This window comes from Sander lucioperca, chromosome 2 (genome assembly GCF_008315115.2).
Source record: "Sander lucioperca isolate FBNREF2018 chromosome 2, SLUC_FBN_1.2, whole genome shotgun sequence".
Taxonomy (NCBI): Eukaryota; Metazoa; Chordata; class Actinopteri; order Perciformes; family Percidae; genus Sander; species Sander lucioperca.
This window is the reverse complement of record NC_050174.1, coordinates 13279991-13297900: the sequence shown is the minus strand read 5'-3', so window position 1 is coordinate 13297900 and position 17910 is coordinate 13279991. Positions and strand designations below refer to the sequence as shown.

Below are 17910 nucleotides of genomic sequence, written 5' to 3'. Positions count from 1 at the left end.
TGACTTTTTTCATATTTGTTTTATTTGGAGCACAAAATATAATTACACCTTGAGACTTGAGATATACAAATCACATTTGCACCATTTTTTGTACCGTTTCAAAGAAAGGTGGCTTCAAAAAACATAATAATAAATTGCTAATACTTTTTTTAAATAAATAAAATTAACCAAACTCTAAAAACACATTTGCAAATGTCATCTACTCTGTGTTCTTAGTTTTCACATCCTGAGAATGAAGTTTGTGTTGTGATGACAGAAATCAATGAGTGAGAACAGCATGATATGGGTTAACGAACACCTAATATGCCCCGTTCTTCAATTGAGCAGTTTGTGCTTTCATTTACTGTACTGCATAGTGACTGGAGACCTGTACTGGGTTGAGAGGTTTAAAATTAAAAACTGTAAAATCTATAAGCTATAGTCATATAAATTTGCAATGTTGAGTGAAATAATATCAGGGCATTGGTGTGACAAAGCATGCATTATAAGTGAAATTAAAAAGGATAAGGCTAACTAACATTTTTCCTTTACACAAGGACAATAACCTCCTTCAGATGTGAGCACAATATTAAGATTTTGTTATGCAAGAACCTGAAAACTGGGGATGTTTTGTTCCAAAAAAGTGTGTTATTGTTATGTTCTCCGCCATATTTCCCTATGATCATTTAGCAAATTAATTAGCAATTGTTGAGATAACTTTATTTCAGTAACAGTTGGAAAAGGACCACTTTATAAAAACACATTTATATTATTCCCTAAACTACCTATAATAAGTTAAATTGCTTGTTCTTAAATAAATCAATATATGAATTCCTTTAGTAATAACCCTTGAGACAAAGAGTTCTCCCTTGTAAAACTGCAGAGATCAGAACAAAAAATAAAGGGTCTATTTTTCTGGAATGTAAATTGTCTTCAAAAAGTCTACTACAAAACAACTTCTCGCTAACTCACAGACAGTGTACACACATGCCATTTAAGTCCATACACAGACAAATAGCACCCTGCTTCTTAGAGCTTCTTAGAGTCCGTCAGTGCTCTCGCAACGTGTCCCGTACTTCTCTGGCTAAGGTTTGGGAAGGTTGTTGGAAGAATCACATACTGCACGTGATAGCAGGCCAGAGGTAAATACAGATGCTTTTGAAGCTTCGGTTCTCCTTTTGTCTCCTTTCAAAATGCAGACGCTTCATCACACACACACACACACACACACACACACACACACACACACACACACACACACACACACACACACACACACACACACACACACACACACAGTAGAGTAGATGGCTGGTCTTTGGACATTTTCGTACCCGGTCCTGTTCATCCACCTGGATGAAAAAGGGACTAAGAAATGGCGGGTGTGGGGGGCTCAGGAGGGAAAGTTATACATGGTCGCTAGTGATCAATTTTCCATTCTCCCTTCCCTCTTAATGCCAAAAGAGGGGCTAAGTGAAGCAGTGGTCTGGGGTAGATTGGAGTGGGTGCTTTGCTACATCGGGGGAACAACCAGGCCCGTCATCGCTGGAGAGAAAAAAATATACAAAATCTATGATTCTAATCAATCAGGTCTTGCATTATTGTACATCCAGTAACTTCTTTTCCGTCTTGTTCAGTCAAAGCTTTCGAGCGGTTAGTACAAGAGGTTAGACTGCATTCGTGAGTTCAGACAGGGGGGTCAGATAGTGAGTTGGATGGCTACCTCTGAAGCTGTTCCCCCCTGAGGCGGGGCAGGCAGGGGAGGGAGAGCCCTGGGGCCTGAGGACAGGAGCAAAAGCACTCTTCTGTTTAGCAGCTGACGGGAAGGAAGAGAAAGGCAAGAGAGACGATGAAGAGCTGGAGCTTCCTGGTATAGTAGGGCTGGAGGGCATTACTGTGGGAGAGAGAGCAAAAATCAGTCTCGTCTGAATATCACAGCGGACTCAGAAATGTGAGGTTAATTACCACAGAAAAGTATAGATCATTATAAGGTCTTACTGTAGGGAGAGCCTGTGGGGGAAGCGCTGCTGAAACCAGGAGAGCCAGGTACTCCTAGACTGGTCATGGGAACTGTCCCATAGCCTCCAGTCATCCCTCCGCTGCCCCCGTAGCCTGACTGCTGAGGAGTGGAGGCTGATGGGTAACCCCTTGGAGACAAGCTGCTGGAATTTCGAATGTAACCTGGAAGAAAAATGAAAAGGTTGGGTCTGTTCTGAGCTTCATTAGTGGAAAAAAAACCAAAGTAGTGAATAGTTTATGTCCCATTCTGCTCACCTTGGCTGCTCTGTCCATGCTCCCCGATGCTGACGCCTAACTGAGAAGGATAAGAGCCCAGGCCCATGACACTGCCGTGGGCTGGTGAGCTGGGCAGCGCCTGCAGCTGACTGTGAGGACGGGGGACACTGTAGAGCGCCTCTGCGATGTCGGCCGCACGTTTCAGCAGCATGTCCTAAAGGAGATACAATGACACAGAGTTTAGCAATGGCTCGCAGTGTCACAGATAGAGAGAGAGGGCAGGTGATACACTTTTTAAGCTGTCAAGATGTTACCTGTGCAACCTCACGTGTCTATAACCTGACAGGAAACAGGTGAGCATTAAAAAATCCCTAAAGCTGTGTTTGTCTGAGCTACGTCCAATTAGTCCACTTTTTAGCCGCTTTTTGGCAGCTGAGTCAAGTCTCAGATGTTGAAGCTTCCTGACACACAAACATAGAGAAACTGAAGCAAAAACATCTGCTCAGAACTGTAATACCATGCTGGCAAAAATTACCTATCTCAAGCAGGTTTCCAATCCCTGCAAGTTAATTACTGAAATGTATGAAAAAACAGTGGCTGCCTCTGGAAATTTATTAAATAATGGTATGTTTTGGAAAATGGTCAGCAGTAGATTGTGTAGTTTACACAATTAATATTTAATGGGCTAAAACTTGCAAAATCACTGATATATATATATATATATACCAATATGCCATTTTAAAGTATTTTGGGATATTGTATCCAAGCTGTTGCTGTTTACCTGATTACTGTGTGGATTTCCGTACAGGGCCTCCACAAGATCTGCCGCTCTCTTCAGGAGGATCTCCTGCAAAAAACAGATTTTATTACATTAATATCTTGATAAGAGTGTAGCATGCAAAGGGATTCTTATTACCTTTGAAGAAATCTCTCTAATGTATGACATTCCAAGGAAACTTTTTTATATCTCCAAGTGAGGAACTTTATTTCTTCTATGCAAAACAAATCAGTCGGGATTCCTGCACTCTCATCCTTAGAAGAAATTATAATAAACAATTGCAATGAGAGGAGTTTGATTTCATCAATTTATAACTAGCTTGCGTCTGGCTCCAAAGAAACATCGATAGCTAGACTTGAGACATGGAGGACTTAAAAAAGGAACATTTCAGAAAACGATTGAAAGAAAACTTGTGACGTATCTCAGAAAAAAACAGCAAACTCTAATTTAAAGCTACTCCAATATAATTGGCTGATGCAGACATACACAACTCCTGTTACATTCAATAAATACAACAGTAATATACCTGGACTTTGAGGTTGAAAATTGTAATTGCAATAAAAAATTAATAAAAAAAACACTGTTAAAAAAGTGTACCACAGAGTGTACCATGCACAGTTCCTTGAAAAATCAACATGATTATGATTACGTCTCAAACCTTGGCTAGTTTCTCTGGGTCACCAGGATGTCGAGGAATGACCTTTTGAAGACGCTGGAAACCGTAGTCTATAGTTGGCTCATTTAGGGCTGAAAAGAGAAACATATAAGAGTAAGAATAAAAAAGAAACATATATTGCAAATCAAATCTTGTGTAAAGTTTATTTAAATGTCATGCTTAAAGACTGTTAAATACCTGTGTGCCATTGTAAAGTCTAAACAAAGCACACAATGTGTTGTCTAAATACCTGTGTAGATGAAGCGTCCGGGTGCTCCCTTGCAAAATTGTTTGGATTTATAAGACAGTGTGACCTCCACGACCCCGGGGATGTGTCGAGGAGGTGTCTGGACACGGATAGCGTGCGGCGTGATTAGCTGAGGGAACAGAGGACGGCAATTGTGTTACAAAACAGCAACAAATTATTTCCCCTCCATGCCTGGTAAATATTTAGGCTAACAGAATACTGTGGAAAGATTAATTTGTGTAGACTGCCCATAAATCATCTAAATAATGAGACAAGCCATATGCTATATATATCATTTCAAAATACGCTTCAGACTTTACCATCATTAGTGAGATGTTTTGGAGACAATTCCTACCTCACTCCACACAAGCATGCTGCCAAACACCACCTGCAGCCCGTCAAAGAAGTTCTCCCCGATGACGATGACCATCGCCCCGCCGGTGGTCCAGCCCTCACTGGGGCTGATGGCTTTGATACACGGGGTGGCTGTACCGGAGAGCAAAGCAAGAGTTACTCTGAGGGTTTCATTGCAGGATGTACACCAATTTAGTTTGTTCAGGCTACATCTAAAAAGCTAATTTAAAAGCTAACGTTAATTTGTGGCTACTTAATTCTATCTATGTAGCTTTTAACCATGAATACCACCACAAACTGCATGAAGACCAGGGTGTTTTAGATCCATGTCAAATATAGGTAAAAAAAAACATGACCTGCAATCCTATAGAGCAGTAATTAAAGTTCCAGTGAAATACAGTGTACGACTACAACAGTATAACAGTGTAAAAATTTAAATCTTACAAAAGTATAAATATGGAAGTATCACTAACGTGCATGAAATGGACCCTGTGAAAGTGTGTTATTATGGGATTATTAATATTGATACAAAAATGTTTAAGGGGTATTTTAAGGTTGAGGCTGGCTGCTGTGAAGATATTTTCAACTACTTTATAAGTACTGGGTAGATATTCTGAAGAACTGTCTAACAGTCCATCATATGTTTTATATGTAAAATATGAATCAACAAAGTAACTGGTTACTACGGCTGTCAGATAAATGTAGTGTAGGGAACTAGGAAATTAAGTATAAAATAGCATAAGTTTGTGAGTACAGTACTTGAATATATTCACTTAGTTACAGAACTTTGCACCACAGGCAAATGTAATGTGTTCCTTGGTTAAGACATAGATGTGACTTGTTTAATGGATCTTACCCGATATAAAATTGTGTTCTTTGCACTTAAAGAAGTGGATTTAAGATAAGATTTTATTATCATCTCTGCTTTATGTGAAGATAAGTATTTAATTAATGCATTAATTAGCTCAGTTAATGACCTCAGTAGCACCACTGGTTATGTTTGAAATATCACAGTGATTATGAATGGACATTAAGCAACTCAAGTACCTGCTGTTAGAGTATGTATTATGTTTCTGAGTGTGAATGATGAAGTAGACATGTAATAAAACAACAAAAAAGATAAATGGGGTGTGACATTGTAGTGTGTCGGTGTCTCACCATATTCCATAGAATTCTCGACGGACTCGCCTGGCTCCAGTCTGCGGGCCCTCCGACCGTGTTTTGAGTTGTTGTGGACGAACATGTTGTCGGACACTGCTAGGACGTGGCCGTCCACACTCACAGTGCTGGACAGGACCACCTGAAGGAAAGAGAGGAGGAAGATACATGAGTGTAGTGCACAACTTAGACAGCACGCTGCGAGTCACTGTCTCTGGTTACAACAGCAAAATCCCTAAGCGACAATTTTTTTCGGCATACAGGTGATAGTAATATTTCTCAATAGGTAATGTGACATCCCTGGGATCTTCATATGTCTGCATTCTTCTGGTGATGACACTGCTCATACACCCCTCGACAATCACACGCACGCACACACACACACACACACACACACACACACACACACACACACACACACACACACAAACAAACACAAACACAAACACACACACACACACACACACACACACAGACTCCATATGGCCCCTCCACTGCCTCTTGCCTAACTTTTTGATTCATACAGCATGCAGCAGGCTCATCGCTGTCTCCTCCTGATCCTTCAATGACACCAAACATATGGACCAAATCTCCCATTTTTGCCAGCCGTTAAAGCAGTGGATGATATATAGTGGCCCTAATTTGATTTTCTGGCCACAGCATGTGGGTGTCCCTTCCCACATCTGCCTCACATGGATGACACACGTTTAATTAATGAGAGAATACTTGTAGGTCTTTCTCTTCGGATCTTTATGAGAGTTGATGTGATACTATTTTTAAAAGTGACAATAAGTGTGTGTTTAAGAGTTAGAAGGAAAGGGTCAGTGAGAAAAAGCCACGTTTTAATTCAATATTAAACTAAAACTATTCATAATGTGCATTTTTAGGAAATCAAACAGCGAAGAAAAAACCTTGCACTCCCTTCGAAATAAACACATGGCAGTAATTTTGCAGGTGAAGGAACATAAGAAAGAAAAGGAGAAAAAGCATATGTGCTATAGGCGGTGGAAAGGGAGGGGAACATAAAGGAAAGTAACTGTAAATTATCGATCAAGCAGCAGACTCCTGTCCAGCTCTGATCACCTTTTAACCCAGAGATGAGAGTCTTGGAGAGCCCTGTGTGCTCATAACTTCTCAGCATGTGTCACATCCCAGGAGTTAAAGCAAACATGGTGGAAGATAGAGGGAGCACGAAGAAGGGGAAGGGACGGAGGGTATGCTGGGAGAAGGAGAATGCCAGACAGGGGCCGCTGGTGCTGAAAGACGGCAGAGGAAGTGGGGCGGGAGTGTCCCCTGTGACCACTTCCTGGGTCACGGAGCATGACCTCCTCCATCTGGAGCCAATCACTCAATTCTTGACAACTTCCTGAAACACCTCAACATATTTCCTGCACCCCAACGACCAAAACTCCCACATATCTAACTCTAACTTTTTTTTTCCGTCTCTCTGACTCCTTATTGATTTTTAACTTTCACCTCTAACTCCCTCCTCCTCTATGTCTTCAATTGGAAAGTCTTGTCCAGAGATTTACTATGTAAGAGGTTGTGACATTAACGCTACATAGAACAGACAAGAAATTAATGATTAAATTGTTCTATTAAGACGGAGGGCTGTGAAGGGGGTATGTTTTGCAAGAATGTAAAATATATTTTTTTTTATAATTTGATCCCTATATTCATGCCCAAATGTCCAAACCTTCCCTCTTCCCACTCACACACATTCTTTTTTACCATTTTTTCGTACCTGAAATCTCCTCATATCCCTCGGGTTTCCCGCTGTCTTCAGACAATTCTGGTTACATTTCAGGAAAAACTTCAAGAAAAACCTGCAAAGGTAAATAAGAGGACACATGTTTGTACATCAGCAACAACAACAAATCCCATTAAAGAATCATATATATGATTATTTGCTACCCTGCAACACACTGGCAGTCAAAGAAGACATTCATTATTTTTCAGAGACAGGTCTTGTGGATGTTGTGTGCATGTGTGCATGCTTATTTATATGATTACAGCTCTGACATCAATCCCAGCTGTTTAGCTTAGTATTAAAGTCAATGTTATTACACTTTCAATCAAGTGATGAGAATTTGAAGCACAGTCCAGTAAAAGCCCTGCTGTGTTACAAAGTAAACTGGAGACAGTGATGTATGCCAGGGGACCCAGGGGACCGTGATATCCTGCAATGCCGTATTTGAACTCCCACATGGGAATGGAGAAGGAACGAAGTAGAGACAACTACAGAGAAAGTAAAATGAGGAAGTGGAAAAAGGAAGGTAGTGATAGAGGCACAGGCACTAGTATGGACATGAATTTTGTTTTCAAGTATATGTGTCTCATTACGTATGTGAGTGTACTTTTGAGGGTGATCGGCTGTGGAGACTGAGAGAAGCTGAAAAAGAGCGAGGTGCTGATAGCCTTTGCTACACCAAAGAAAACCTGAGAGAAAGGTGGAATAAATAGGAGAGATGGAGACTACGGAGAGAGACTCCAAATCCCAGGTGTACACAGTTCGGCAACACAGCCCGCTGCCATGGCAACGCAGCTCTGCCGCAATCCCAAAGTCCCCATGCTGAGAGGCAAAGACAGCGATGGGAAAGGGAAGGCAACAACAAGAACACATTCCATCACTGAAACACAGCGAGGAGGGAGACTTGGCAAGGTGAGATGCAGGAAAGTATATAAAGAGGGCAGGTGCAGACGAGGCTGAGAAGATCTACACAAATCTAACAGTGACAAAAAATTAGGCAGAAGATGTGTGTTAAATGAAATGAAAAAGAAAAGTAAGGCTGGAATAGATAGAATTATGGCATTAGCAAATATATAGCCTTTAAACCAGATGTCCACTTCACTTTGCAAAGAACACACTGCACGCTGTCTTGCCAATGAAAAACCCATCCATTAATGTTCCAATTAAACAAACAACAACAGTGCTGAAGAAAAATGCTGCAGAGGGAGGCAGTGGTTTTAGGCTACATGGTTAGCTTCAATCCCACCCACACTGTGCTCTCTGAAAATATAAGTCTTCTTAATGGAGAGCGTTTGTTTGGAGAGGAACTTCATATTGGCCCCAAAGCCCTGAACCCTCCCATCGAATACTAATCTCTCCCTCATTCTGTCAGCTTTTACTCGCTATTCTTCCATCACTCGCTCCAGCTTCCTCCCATGCGAACAGGACCTGGCATGTAACTAGCTCCGAGTTCCAGCAGTGTGTCCAATATTTCTTGATTTGAGCTATTTCGTCGGAGGACAATCAATATTGTTGTTGGCAGAGGGTGATTTTAATTTATCAGGGAGAGCTCGGACCTCCAACCTCAAAGCTGCACTAGACCTCAGTTTTGGGTGGAAACACGTAAAACTGCACATTTGTGTCTCTCCCATTTCCTTCTTCCATTCCTCTCCTCGTCAGTCTGACTTTTCTGTCCTTCCTTACATAGGCTTGTATAACACCATGACAGTATCGGTTTAACATGATTTAAACTATATATACAGTACATTACTAAGGAAAGTTATACAGTTTGTTTCCGGACTCTGAAAGGGTACCACAATTGGTGTTCTGTTTCATTTTACTGCCTTCTTTGAGGGTTATATTGTATGTAGGTTTTATCCTGGGCAATGATGCTTGCATTATGGCTCATTTTAAAGGCTAAACCCATCATTTATAAGGAGGTAAATCAGCACAGAAACCACATTTTTTGGTTTTAGTACCCATGTCCATGGTCTGGCTGTGGTTTAGCCACAATCATTTCCTTGCCACTTGCTTGTCGACCACTTAATGTATCTAACCAGCAGTCATCATTCATTTGACTGACTGACATGATAGAACATGCAGTGATGCTTCAGATAGTGATATCACAACCCTAATTGAGAGGTTGTCTACATCCACCTCAGGCTTTGTGCACTTTCTAAAGGGGTTCTTGACCTTGTTTGTTGACTTCTTCTCATCATTCCCTGTTTGTATGACACCAGATGCCTTACACACACTGAAACACACATTCACATGCATGCATGCACACTCTAATACACCGACACCCCCACCTTTTGCCCCCCTCCCAAAATCCCATTGAGTCAACTTTTCACCCCCCCCTCAGTTCGGACGCACACAGCTGCAAATGCTGAAATTAAAGCGAGACATTGACGCATATATTAGCATGCATTAGCCGCTTCCCCCTGCCCACTTAACATGCAAATCTCCCAGCCCCGTCGCCTCGCACCTTCTGCCACACATTCATTTGCTGAATTATAATTAGACTAATCTTGCATAATTAATAAGAAGTCGAGGACCCTCTGTTTTTTATCCCCTCCTCTATTGTGGTTGCAAAAGTTTAATATTGCTGTTGTTTGTTTTTGTTTCAGTAATGTAATACACCCACACACCTCCCCATCCAGAGGGAAGAGATGAGGAGAACATGCAGAGCATTGGAGGTGATCTTCGTGTCACAGGGAAATTGCAGAGAAAGGCTGTTTTCAAAGAACTCCACTAGCTTACATGTGTTTATATTTAAAGTGTGCCTTGTTCTTTACATTCACAGAATATGCTGTTCCATAAAGCAGCTGTAGAATGGTGATTCTGTTTGTTTAAAACATAGTTAAGTGAGTAACATAGTGCAAATAAAGATAATAGGAAAAAAAACATTTCAACTCATTTATACTGTAATATGTCTGTAATGATAATGAAATTATTTTTTTTCAATCGCTAACAAGTCAATTTTGCAAAGCTGAACAGCAGACTGTAAGCAAAGCATTATTAAAGCTTATAACAGAAAAGAGCATTAGATTACTAACACATATGATGAAACTTGATAAAAGGCAAACTCCTCATGATTTATGTTGTTCCTTATTGAGGACAAATTTGAAAAGTAATTGAATTTCACAGAATTTACTGTGGCAAGCAATGGAAACCAAGTTTTATCTCCCACAACATCTACCCTCCACAGACACACTTAAGACAGGAAACACAAACAAAACACAGACCCAAGTCTTAAACCTTGGGATCATTTTCCACTGTGGCACCACAGGGAGTCTATATTTTTCTTTTCTGTCTTCACTTCTGCATCTCTGTCAAGGCCTCCAATCCCTTTTGTCTGCATCTGCTTCAGTTCCCAAGACTAAACACAGGCCTCTCAGTGTGAGGCGGCCATCCCAATAATGACCACGAGCTTAACTAAAACTAGTTCAACGACCAACCAGCAAGTCACGACACAAAAAACAATAGCAGAAATGTCGTTTTTGGAAATATTTCACCCCACAGTGTGGAGCCTCAGTTTCACGTTTCTCTGTCTGTTGGGGCATCTGTTAGACATAAGTGTTACACACTGTGCTTTACACATGGCCTTAATCATGCAACGAGCACCTAAGCAGCACAGGACCCCTAACAAAAATTTTCATAGGCATTCATCAGCACTAATCACTGTTGACATAAACTGCCTTTTCACATAGACATAAAACACATCGCCCTCTGTGCTCATTGTAAATGAAGGTTTACTGGTAGCAGCAGTTCTTGAAGCATGTGATGCAAAAGGCTTTAATGCAGAGTTCAAGTTAGTTAGCAGCACAGCTAGAAAACATTCTCCACTCGTCTCCTTTTCTGGGATTTGGCTTTGGCCTTCCAATTTTGGGTTACTGCATCAAAGACGACACATTTACAAATATATATATAGGAGGGGAAATTTTAAGGAAAAGAATGAGGAGATTGTCATTATTGTTCTGCAGACATTGATGCCCTGCTGCTCAGACATAGGCAAAGTAGTGAGGTGGAGACAAAAAAAAGAGCTGCTCCACTTCATACATGTAACCTTTACCCCCTCCACAATGCTCAATAGCTATTGATTGTAAGAAATCAATAGAGAGATCAGAGCAATAGAGGAAGAGAATGATGGCGAAGACGGGAGGCAAAGACAGAGGAAGAGAGGGAGAATGTTTGTGTCCTCTATTCAGGGCCATCACTCATCAGACATCCCTTCCATCAACCCCCCCCCCTCCACGCTAGAAAAACAAAACAGTGTCCTGACATCGCGGTAGAGGGGAGCTGAGGGGAGGGCAGGGAGGGTGGGAGGAAAATTAGGAAACCAGATGTGAAGCATTAAAACATACTGACATGCTGAGGGCCTTCCTCTGCCACACTCACACACTGAGAGCACTAACTCATACAGCAGGCCCAGATACGTGCATGTATGCATGCATATGTCACACGCTGGCTGTACAAACCACACACACATTCATGCGTGATTTCACAGGAAAATACACAAAGACAAATACCGACTTGCAAGCAACCATGTGTGCACAATCAATCATGCAAAGTTTTACACATTTGCAAAAATGATGCCTCGAAAACAAATGTCTAAAAGTCATATGTATGCACTTGCAAGATGATGTTCAATAAAACATGTAAGTAGTCGGCCAAAAACACGCTGCAGCTCATGGCTATGTGCTAGGATTTGGATAAACCAGTGTTGATCTAAGAATGTTTCACGGCAAAGCACAAATCTACAGATGGGTCATCACGCATCAGTGTATGGATATGCGTCCAATTAGTACATGTACCCGGGCCAAGGAACGGCCGGGGGGGAGGGATGGAGGTGTTTTGTTTTCCTCCATGGGGAGAGCCGTGTTTGGGGGATGGAATGGGGAGGTGAGGTGGGGGATAGTAATAAATACCCCTGGACCCGGTCCCCTGGCAGACTGGAAGCTAGACTGGTCACCAGGGTTAACACCCGGGGCACATGACCTTTGACACTGCTAATGGGGCACAGAAAACCCTCCACGAACTGATACCCCCTCTGTCGCATACCACCACAGGACCTTTCACACCAACCTCCCAGTCCAACCACCTCCTCCGCCTCCTCCTCCTAAAACATACAGGGATATCTGTGGCATCAGATTCACTCGCCTTTCACCAGCAAACGTCTCACAGCCAAACTGACTCCATGGTAGTCTTTTCTCCCTTTGTTGTAACAGCTTGTGTAACGCACATCCAGTCATCAATCAAACTGCTTTTTTTACTTTTCTGATTTTTACAAGATTGTCACAGTTAAAACCTGTATCCACTATCTACAGATTATCAATTGATGGTCACCACATTACCCTGTTGTCCAATAGTTTCTCAGTAACGTCAGTGTTTTTCCTGTATGACTTTAAACGCCATCTGTATCCAAATGCTGGCATGCACCTCAAACCAGCCAAGTATATTACAGTGGTAGAGAAAGTATCCAGATCTTTCACTAAAGTAAAAGTGCTTATTATACAATCCTAATCTTCAAAGTAATCAGTAACTATAACTGCCAAATACATGCAGTGGAGTAAAATGTACAATCAATGTAGTAAAAGTATACAGTAGAAGAAAATGGAAATACTCAAGTACTTTAAAACTGCACTTAAGCACAGTAGTTGAGTGAATATACTTAATTGCTTTCAACCACAGAAGGGCTGAGTATCAACTTTTTGGAACTGTAGCACTTAGTATCGAAAACTGAACCGAATGCCATATCAGATTCTTAGTCTTGTTTGCTCATTCAGATAATTATGGATTTAGATAAAACTTTTGCTTATTTTAGACTGTATTTTATTCAGGCAAAGTTCTTGTCTGACTGCTCGTGTGTATACAAACTTTTACATTTCAGAAATTCAGAAGTTTGCTAAATAAATAAATAATTTGTAGAAAAACATTACATTCCTTTAAGTAAGGATTGTTTTGATATCTGTAAAGTCTGCTAAAATAGCTGCACTATATCAAATAAATTAAATTAAAAACCCTGTCTTAATGATCAGTGGCAAGATAATCAATGGGTCAATCGACTCCAGGTAGTCTCAGGCAGACAGCGAGCACATGGGGGAACTCAGCTCTTTATAAATTTGCCTGGTGGATTGGCTGTGCCCCTCCTGGCCTCCTCTCAGTTGCCTCCCAGGCTGGCTTCACCCCTGCAACCTCAGCCCCAGCCCACCCCGCCTCTAAACTTGAGAACTGTGACAAAGCCAAACATTTAAACCACTAGTGCTGATTTATAGAGCTTGTTGCGCTGTAAAACATTAAGGCTTGCCACCGCAAAAGTGACTGAGGCACAGCGGAGCTTCGAGAAACAGAGGGCTGAGGGGAGGAAAGCAGAATGATGGGAAGGGTACACAAGAGGCACTCAAGTGTTTCAATGAGGTTTCTCCTGGGTGCTAAAGTGTTTTACTGCATAAACTCTCACTAGCTCCTAAATGTGCATCTCAACAATTTAAAATGAATTAATGTTTCAGTCTCCCAAGCTTAGCCAAAAGCATAGATTGCATACAAAGCTTGGCCACATGGGACTGCGGTCAGACTGCCAAATAGATGGATATGGATAGATATTCAGAGTCTGCAGAACATGAATTCACAACCAGGACAGGGAATAGAAGTCCCAACAGTGGCCTCACCTCTCTCAGCATGCTTGGTGTGTCCTGAGGGACAAGGATTCAAAATATACTCTCAACTGTCAAGGAGAGACACGGAGCACCCTCTACAGCTGAACAGATTTCAAACATACAAGGTCATCTGCAATACACCAACACTAATCTTGCTTTCTCAATACCCTTTCAATCAATCAGCTACTAATCAGATTTACCAATAACACATCAAAGCTCGACCTGAACCTCTCTCAGAGAAGAACAATGAATCTGGGATGGATGCCACCGAGAGGGAGAGGAGAGGAAAGAGAATCAACAACAGAAGGAGAAGAGATGTCTTCTTAATTAGCCAGTAATGATAAGATCTGACAAACAACATCTGTTTCCAGAAAGAGAGAGAAGGGGGGGGGGGGGGATAGGATGGTGGACGAAAGAGAGAGAGGCAGCTGAGAAACCTGTGAAGCCTAGACAACAGGGACCTGCTTGTAACAAAGTAAAGGGGGAGCGGAGGGGATGTGTAAGGGAGGGAGCGCTGTGTAGCGTGACACAATAGAAGAACGGATGAGAAGTATAACAGAAGTGAGGGAAAGACAGGACGGGGAGTGAAATCTGACAGGGTTGAGGGAGTCGAAGAGCCAGGACGAATATGACAGACAGAGGGAAGAAAACAGATCAAAATGAGAGAAAAGGAGGGAGACAGACAGACGTAAGAGAAGGTGAGCTGGATAATGGTGCAGCAGGAGGAGAGGAAGAACGTGTGAAGAGAATGGGAATGGAATCACTCAGAGGTCCAGGGTGCTGTAATTTACTGTCCGTGGCTAATACACAGCAAATGTGTGGAGCCGAGGAATGGGAGAGGAGAAGGGGAGCCGGGCGGCGGGGAGGCTGAAGGGAGGGCACGCTGACTGTTGGGGCTCTCAGCATGCCTGCTGGGAGCCTGTCAGCAGTCACATCACCCCTTGCCCTCAGCCCTGACAGATTCATCAGGACCATTACACACACACACACACACACACACACACACACACACACACACACACACACACACACACACACACACACACACACACACATACACATGCTTAAACATGCATCCAAAATATACATGTATCCAAAATATTATAGTAACATTGCAATTGCTGTTCCTGTTTTCCTCCATGATGGGGAAAACACAACATCTGTTGCATTGAAAGATTCAGCCGGCAAAACACATAAAAGCTAGCGATGATTCCTGCTTTTCTGTAACTTATTATAAGTCTACCCTGCAATCCGTACAATGTAAAAATTTAGATGTATTGTATGAAAACTGTATCTAAACAATCTCCTTGTCTTTTTTCCATGTCCCACAGGAGGGATAACTATTGCCTTAAGTATTAGCCAATAAGGATTTTCATTTAAGAAATACAGCAGATGTGTAAATATTAGTGTTGGGAAATGTTTTCAAAAAGTGAAAGGGTGGAGAATTTGTAGAGAAAACTAACTCCTGGGAGAAATATAGCCCGTCCAGATACCAGATAAATAGACAGACAAACAAACAAGGTAGCTAGCGGGTCCGGCCCAGCACCAGGGGGCATCGTTAAGTCATTAGTGAAATTTAAGACCTTAACACACCGATCCCCATCACACACACACACACACACACACACACACACACACACACACACACACACACACACACACACACACACACACCCTAACAGCTCCACCCACAGCAGCAGCATCCAGCCAAAGAAAACAGCCCTTGTTCCTAAATACCACCACTAACTGGCCTCTGACTCCACACCCACACACACATGAGATACTGATTATACTGATACAAGATCCCCTTACAAATGCAGGAATTTCACATGACAAATAAACCCACAAATACAAATCACACACACATAACCAAACACTGCTCATTTGCCTGCGATCTGAAGTACCTCTAAATCACACTAATCTGCCCCTTCTGATCCTCTGAGTGCCCCTACTTAATCTCTACACTGCTCAACCAAAGGTGAACCCTATTAGTGGCCAGACAAATGAGAGGGTTTGCCCCAGCTACTCTGAGAGTGCGAGGCCTTTCAAAGTGTGCCATTGAGCTGCAACTCAAAACTTCCAATTTGCCCCCCCCACCCCACCCATCCTCTCTGCATCCCACCCACTCTAAAGGTCCCCCTGCTGTTCCTCCACATTATCCCATTGGTAGTCCATTCCCATTTCCTGTTAACATTTCTCCACTGCTCTCTGTCTCCGACTGCCCCCTCTGTAGGCTCTCTCAAAGAAAACAAACCAGTCCTACTCCTTGTGTCAGGGTTCAAACCACAGCAGCTAACACTGGCTGAAGCGGAGCAAAGGTGACCAAACACAAACTCGGCTCATAACCTACAACTCATTATACACTTCCTGTGCACACAGGAGTCCAGGATCTTCCCAGTTTACATTCGACCACATCGCAGAAAGCTAGTGGCCCCACAAAAGGTCCCTGATCTCATTTTCAGCAGTCTAACTCTGAGTGACGCTCCCACTATTTGAAGCAGTACCTGTCAGTGAATTTGATATTCTAGACATTGCAGCGTCTCTGTCTGTCTTTGTGTCATCCTCCCCCTTGCATTGCCCCAAGGGAGGAGCCATCCCTGCGGTCCTGTGCCAGCTGCTCAGTGGTCCAGCCTGTGTGCCGCTCCGCTGTGCGAGGCGGTGTGCACTGGAGCCTCAGGGCCCTGTCGCCACGCTGCCTGGCCCCCTGCCTGAGGTGCTCGCTGACAGGGGTCTGGAGGGACTGGACAGTACTACCCCACCAGGGAGAGACCTGTGACAGCAGACTGAAGGGACCAGTGTGCCTGACTTTGTCTCTGTGCATGTATGTACGTGTGGCACACAGGTAATTTATGCATATATATTAATATCAGCATCACTGTGATGTTTCAGAATGTGAGTGCAATCCAGCAACACTACGAAATTATCTTGGCTTATCATCTGTGGAGTGAATTCTGAGTTTGTTTATAACTTGGTCAGTATCCTAAGTATAATATAAAATAAATTTTTTCTGATTAGTTGGAATATATTCATTTCAATTTTATATTATAACATAGTGTGCAATGTATATTAAACTCCAGGTTAGCATAGCAACAATTTTCATGCTACACCTAAACAACATTAAATAAAGTGACTGCTCACAAAATTGGTTGTCAGCCCGCCCTGGGTAAATAAAGACACTACATGTAGTATCCGTCAATATATATCAGGATAGGTTGTAATGCATAATCAAACAAGCCCCAGGTTTTTTTGATACTGTGTTCAGTTAGAACACAGTGTTTTCTCCATAAATGCTTACATATCCAGTAAGTTTTTTTTAAGAAGAGGGTCTGTTTCAGTTTGCAGCAACTTTGTGAACATCATCTGCAGCTCTTTCTGCGGCCGAAACTCAAAAATGGAGGCTAGAAAAGCACCTCCTCCACATCCTCTGTAAGTTGGATGACCGAGTAGGAGAGTGATCCACAACAGCTATTGTCAAGAGACTGTCTTTTTTTTAGCTACTTCACACATAAAGTCCTCTTTTCTGATGATTGGCCCACCCCAACATCCTGTTTCAGAGTAAAATACATTAAAAAAAAAACAGGAGGGACATTAGAAACTCAAATTTTATTTCTGAAAAACGTTGGGATGGTTCACTGCCCATCAGACCTTTAGACAAGTCATCTTTAATAAAATGTAATAGAAAAGGTAATGGGAGTACAGGTACAGCATGCCAGTATCAACAAAGAAAGCTACAGTATGAGTTCCACTCTACAGCTAAAGGAGAATCTTATACTGGGAGTATGAGAAACAATCCCCTAAAATGACATTGTTGTCTTACACATAAAACTCTCAAGTGCATATATGATGATCTGACAGGGCGACTTGGCGGCAGTGTGTAAGTATGCATCTGGGAAAGGGGAAGAATTTGACCCCTGACACAGTCCAACAATGTTACTGCATTTATTCTTTGGCTGATAGTTTAATGTTCTTTTCCCAAAGACTTGAAGCTTCTATTTTCTTTTTGGTTGAAGCTGAAGAATGAGGAGGCTGGTGTTCCCCTCCATTTGCAATACAAGGAGAAACTATCTGTCCTGCTGTAAGAACAGGCAGTGAAAGACCATTCAGAGGCACAGAGGGAAG

General features: G+C 42.2%; 1 protein-coding gene across 4 annotated transcripts in view; it reads right to left on the bottom strand.

Annotated features, from left to right (window-relative positions):
- ebf2 (EBF transcription factor 2) overlaps positions 1-17910 on the bottom strand; it is a 31274-nt gene continuing 13364 nt past the window's right edge. For 2 of the 4 annotated variants that reach the window (XM_031308794.2, XM_031308796.2), the window contains exons 7-16: positions 7151-7232; positions 5407-5548; positions 4250-4380; positions 3898-4024; positions 3651-3739; positions 2996-3061; positions 2254-2428; positions 1978-2160; positions 1703-1873; positions 1-1524 (exon numbers count right to left, since the gene is read on the bottom strand). In XM_031308794.2, coding sequence (XP_031164654.1) covers positions 1493-1524; positions 1703-1873; positions 1978-2160; positions 2254-2428; positions 2996-3061; positions 3651-3739; positions 3898-4024; positions 4250-4380; positions 5407-5548; positions 7151-7232 — 1198 coding nt within the window. In that variant the 3' untranslated portion in view covers positions 1-1492. Of the gene's footprint in view, positions 1874-1977; positions 2161-2253; positions 2429-2995; positions 3062-3650; positions 3740-3897; positions 4025-4249; positions 4381-5406; positions 5549-7150; positions 7233-17910 lie in introns of all 4 variants that reach the window. The other 2 variants (XM_031308792.2, XM_031308793.2) reach the window with 1 other exon arrangement.